This window comes from Arachis duranensis, chromosome 10, assembly GCF_000817695.3.
Source record: "Arachis duranensis cultivar V14167 chromosome 10, aradu.V14167.gnm2.J7QH, whole genome shotgun sequence".
Taxonomy (NCBI): domain Eukaryota; kingdom Viridiplantae; phylum Streptophyta; class Magnoliopsida; order Fabales; family Fabaceae; genus Arachis; species Arachis duranensis.
In genome coordinates this window covers 105,162,631-105,168,333 of record NC_029781.3, presented here as the reverse complement: position 1 = coordinate 105,168,333, position 5,703 = coordinate 105,162,631, and the positions used below count along the sequence as shown (strand labels likewise).

At 37.2% G+C, this 5,703-nt stretch overlaps 1 protein-coding gene across 1 annotated transcript in view; it reads right to left on the bottom strand.

The window, feature by feature from the left end:
- The window catches only part of LOC107471793 (F-box/kelch-repeat protein At3g23880), a 19,759-nt gene extending 15,787 nt beyond the window's left edge, over positions 1-3,972 (bottom strand). The window contains exon 1 of the mRNA XM_052255320.1: positions 3,448-3,972. Coding sequence (XP_052111280.1) covers positions 3,448-3,972 — 525 coding nt within the window. The remainder of the gene's footprint in view (positions 1-3,447) is intronic.
- Between the last annotated feature and the right edge of the window lie 1,731 nt (positions 3,973-5,703).

Genomic DNA, 5,703 nt, shown 5'->3' with positions numbered 1-5,703 from the left:
AATAAAACAAATTAGTTTATTAATTTTTTTCTTAAGGTTGATGTTGATTTTGACTTTGACTTTGAGTTTTGAGTGACTTCTCATTAAAGAAAAAGCAGTTGGATCTGGATATGAAGGAAATGAAGTATCTTAGTTGAAAGAAACTCTGCTGCTAATTGCTTCTAATCATATCATTTGTTTTCAGACTAAATTCTACTTCTAAGGTAAGAATTCAGCTATCTCTCTCTTTCTCTCTTCTTTAATTAATGAGGTCCAAAATTAGAAAGAAAGACTGTAATAACATCTGCTGATGGTTTGCCTTTAGCAGAAGTTGCATTTGGGGGTCTTCTTCGCACCAAATTGTCGAAAAATTATTGGAATAAGGTACTTAGAAGTAACATTTGGGATCTGCCAAATTTAAATGTGCAACCTGCTCTGCTACTAAGCTATCATTTCCTTCCGGCTCCTTTGAAACGCTGCTTTGCTTATTGTTCAATTTTTCCAAAGAACTCAGTCTTAGAAAAAGAGATGCTAGTTCGGCTATGGATCGCAGAAGCCAAAAACATGTGTCAAAAAGTAAGAAAATCCTGGAAGAAGTTGGTGCGAATTCAATTTGCAGGGAAGCTCTGCATTTCAAAGCTACAAAACGTTGTTGACCCCTGTGATGCTTCACAAGCCAATATGAAGAAGAAAGAAAAAATTGAAGATCTATCATTAGAATGGGATAGCTGCACTGCTGAAGAGTCCCAACATCTTGTATTGGAGCACCTGCAGCCTTCAACAAACTTGAACAAACTAAACATCAAATTCTATGGTGGAACCTGGTTTCCCAACTGGTTAGGTAATTCCTCATTTGCAAACATGCTGTATTTGTGCATTAATCCAGTTGTTCTCTACTTGAGTCACAATTTTCTGTTGAAGTAGATAACAGAAACATTATCAATGCATCAAATCTATTCAGTGAATTAATGCTTGGTCTTAATTCTCTTGAACAATTACATATCGAAGCCATTCCTTCTCGGACCGCCATCCCTAGAGATGGTCTGCCGGAAACGTTAAAGAGTTCTGTTCCTAAAAAATTGTAAGAACTTTGAATTCTCAAAAATTGTAGTTTATATTTCCTTTGACAACTAAGTCAGTAATTTAGTAACTTGCATATACGCACTTATTTTTCCATTCACTTCTTCCACAGTGAAAGTTTTGCAAGCTATTAATAAATAAATATTGATCCAAATTTGTTGGAATAGTTTAAACAAAGAGAGAGAAAGAAGGATTTTTAAAAAAGACATAATGGTTCAAGAATTTAAAATTGGTATTCAAAATACTCATATTTTGTTTGCATAAGTGATGTCAAAAATTGGTTACAAGTCTACGATTTGATCTTACAAAGCATAGATTGAGTTGTCAAAATGGCATATATGACAGCTACAGTACCTGGCTTTTATATTAGGCAAACTAAACATGGCAGTGGCTGCATTGTGCAGTTGCTATTCCTATCAAATTGGGAATATAAGATAGCTATAAGAAACATTTGACAATTCAAATGAGTTAATTCATGAGCTGAGGTTTCTAGTGAATGCAACAGGGAACAACTAAGTATTAGCAGTGCAGCAACTTCAGCAAATAGTGATAGCATCAAACTTATCATTTTACAGTTCAATGTCAATTGTGACTTTTAAATTTTCAGCTGCTAATGTGATATGTAATTCTTGGACTTGATAATTTTGTTGACAAAACAGCAATAGAACACTAAAAGCAGCTCCCTCATTAAGTTTTTGTTATGATACCCCTCCCCTCCCAACCATCCCTCTACAATATCATTTTAGGATCCAACCATCCCTCTACAATATCATTTTAGGATCTTAAGTACATCTAACTTTTCCAGTGGCAAAAAATTTTCTCATTAGTCAATATTTCATCATCTTTTCTTCGTATTAACTATTTTACAGTAATAAAATTCAGAATACACATAGCTACCATCCTATTAGACATGTATATAACAATCTAAGAAAACAATCTTATTTTAGTTGCTATCCTATTAGACATGTAACTAAAGATCCAAGAAATCATATGTTGCATGACAAATTTACTCCGAATAAAAAAAGAACTTAAAACAGTACTCTGACACATAAGTTTTTTGGTTCCATCACTATTGGAAATGGAGTCTGATGAAGATACACAGGATCAAAACCATCTTCACATAGTCACATAATTTCATCACATAATTTCCATAGAATAAACTAATGAATGTATATACATCATAAATAGAGCATCTACATCATAGATAGGCCATACTTAGGGTACTTTTGGCAGGGTAATAGGATGTCATAATTTATTTTCATCCTCATATTATTCATTCCTATTAGTACAATCCCATGACTACTATAAATAAGATTCCAGCTTGCCATCAAGCTTGTTCACCATACAAAACATATGTCATGAAAAGATAAAGTAACCAATAACTAAATAAAGAAAGTGAAAATTTCATTACTTTTACAATGGGATGGTCGCGAAAATCATGTTCTAGATTCTAACTAATGAAAAAATCAATTTGTCTGTAAACTTCATCCAACCATTAGCAAAAATTAATAAACTTATGCAACAAGTAGTCACGATAAGAATGCTAGAATTTTATGCACTTGTATATATAAAGTTTGCAGCCAAAATAAAAGTGATCCGTCTACAAATTTGGATCCAACAACAAGGAGTAGCCAAAGTAAGGAAACACCCAAAATAATCACAATGACCTGAACTTTGCAGGGCCTACACCCTACATGAAATATAAGGATTTAAAATAACAGAACAAAAAGCTGCAGGAGGAAAACTTTGAATAGGAACCGAATTTTAACAAGGCTGAACCAAGCTCTCAACATAATCAAATGCATCGAAGTCAAGATTGTTGATATTAACGCGTTTAACACTATTATCTCTTCCGTCATAAAAAACTTCCTCAAAACGATGCCTGCCACTCAACATGAAGATATTTCCATTCTCAAATATAAACACCGGTAAAAATAGCCTTTCAACACCGAGATGGTGAAAACTAATCTTTAGCAATTGAGTCCAAGAATTTTCATCTCCAAACTCCTTCATTTGCCATGCAATAAAATGAGTGTTTTTGTAATCATGAAGAAGATACAGCCTATTTCCCCAAACTCCCAGAGTTGGCTTTTGACCGGGGATCTCATCGATACCCTTTGGAAGCAGAATCTGTTTATTTGTATCGGATTTCAGGTCAAAAGAAACAATCATTAGCATATCAAGTGTAACAGCAGCCCAATCATAATCATCTCCATGCGGGTTGCGGAGACCTAGCCAATTAAGAGTGCCACCGATGAATTGGCCATTATCTTCAAAAGAAAACGGAAAAGCAGGGAAACTGTTGGCTCTCTTCCAAGAACTGCCACCGAAGCTATAAACTTGCGTAGTTACTGTTCCAGAAGAATCCCGAGTAGTAGTACTCACTACCTTGTAACTGTCACTTGACTCATCATACCCAAACCCAAAAGCAGTATGCACATTGACACGTAAGCACGGCGAGTTCTCTGAAATAAACCCTGTGAGAGGGTTCAATAAATGGAACCAGATATCGATAATATCATTGATGGGGTGGCCAAGAATGGCCACACAAACCAACCCGTTGCATGAACCCACAACACAGTCTTCTTCTACGTGTAGAGAGCGGCGATTCTCTTGAGCATCAAGAGTGGATGATGGATTTTGGATGAAAGATTCAACGCTACTCAACACTAAGCCCCATTTTTTTTCTTCGTCGCGGGGGAAAGGTGGTGTTCGCGTAAACAGGAGGATGGCATTTTTGGGTGAACGGTGAAGGTGAAGTTTGACGAAGTGAGGGTGGGAGATGATGGAGTTCCATGACTTGCACACAAGCTTCAGGCGCGTGAGAGGCTTTGCAGGAACCCAAGAGAGGATCTCCATCACCACTTCACACAAGAGGAGCGCTGCTGTTGGGTGTTGAGCCGCCATGTCCATGCCCTCGAAATACAACGAAGAACGTCAATGTAATTGTATTATAAGTTGGCTGGAATTTATATGCTTAAAATTTTGAATTTTATCTTAGTTACTTATCATTTGTTCTGTAGTTGAAACTAAAAAAATATAAAAAAATTATAAAAAAATGAGAGATCACAATTTAAAATTTGAAAAATTTAATTTTAAATTAATTGTATCTCAGCTAGGTTTTAAGATTGAAGAGAGAATGAAGAGATGACATGTGTCCTGTTATTGTTATAGTTAGTGAAGATTATAAAGGTTGAAAACAAAAAATTTGGAGATAAGCCTCAATGTAGTCCCTGAAATTGCACTCGAGTCTCAAAGTTGTCCCTGAACTTAAAAGTTCCTCAGAGTCATCCCCGAACTTGCACTCCGGAACTCAAAGTTGTCCTTTCGGCAATTTCTGGACACGTGGCGCAACCGGAAAACTGAGTTGGCAAGCTTAGTGACACGTGGGACTCACAACGGCTAGCTGATGTGGCAGAGTAAACTCTTCTGACTCAATTTGGTCCCTCAATTGAAATTAAAACCCTAATCCCCAAATTTGAAGCCCACAGTGCTCACTCTGTTCTCTTCTCTTCGATTCTGTGTTCTTCTCTTCTCCCTCTCTGAAGCCCGTCTGTTCTCATAGAGTTTTTCATGTTCCCTTCGCGGCAACTCCAACCAATTAATATCCCATATATTACTTCATCAAGTTTAAAGCCTATGTTTTCAAGTTCTTGCATGAAAAATCCTGCCATTTTTACATTATAGCTGCTGCACAAAGAATTTATAACTCTATTGGCAGCCACTACACTCTGGACACGCTTTACTTCGACAAAGAAACTAAGCAAATCATTGAAGTCCTTCTTCTCACAGTATGCAAAAGCAATCTCATCAAAAACGAAGCTACTAACCTCAGGATTGAAAGGCAACACCTTCTTGACAATGTTCCTGGCTTCCAGAATCTTTCCATTGCCACAAATTAGTATCACCAAATTCTCCAATGTTTTCGCCTTGGCACAATTCAATTTGCCACAGAAATCCAGCATATCAACTGAAACCCTGAATGCAAGCTCTGTTATCTTCATTCTCACCAAAAGATCAACAAGAACATGGTAACACAACCGCAAAGGAATCATACCGTGACCCTCATAAAATCATACACAAAAACAGACCTTTCTAATTCTTTCATGTCAACATACCCTTCAATCAGATAACTGAAAATCTCATGATTATCCAATGAAATTCCTTCACCCTCCAATTCAAATAACAAGCCATCAGCTTCTCTAAGCATCCCAACCTGCACAAGCAATGATGCCATGACCTCATAAGAGCACAAGAGATTCTTGAAACCCATGTTTCTCTCACCACACAATTTGAAAATCTGCCACAAAGACCTAACCTTTTCGACATGAACCCCAACTCTGGCACACTCAGATTGATAACCAGACTTTACTGTTGCTCACATTGCTCCTAGTTGCTCGCGCTTGCCATAACCGACGGGCTTCAGAGAGGGAGAAGAGAAGAACACAGAATCGAAGAGAAGAGAACAGAGTGAGCACTGAGCACTGTGGACTTCAAATTTGGGGATTAGGGTTTTAATTTCAATTGAGGGACCAAATTGAGTCAGAAGAGTTTACTCTGCCACATCAGCTAGCCATTGTGAGTCCCACGTGTCACTAAGCTTGCCAACTCAGCTTTCCGGTTGCGCCACGTGTCCAGAAATTG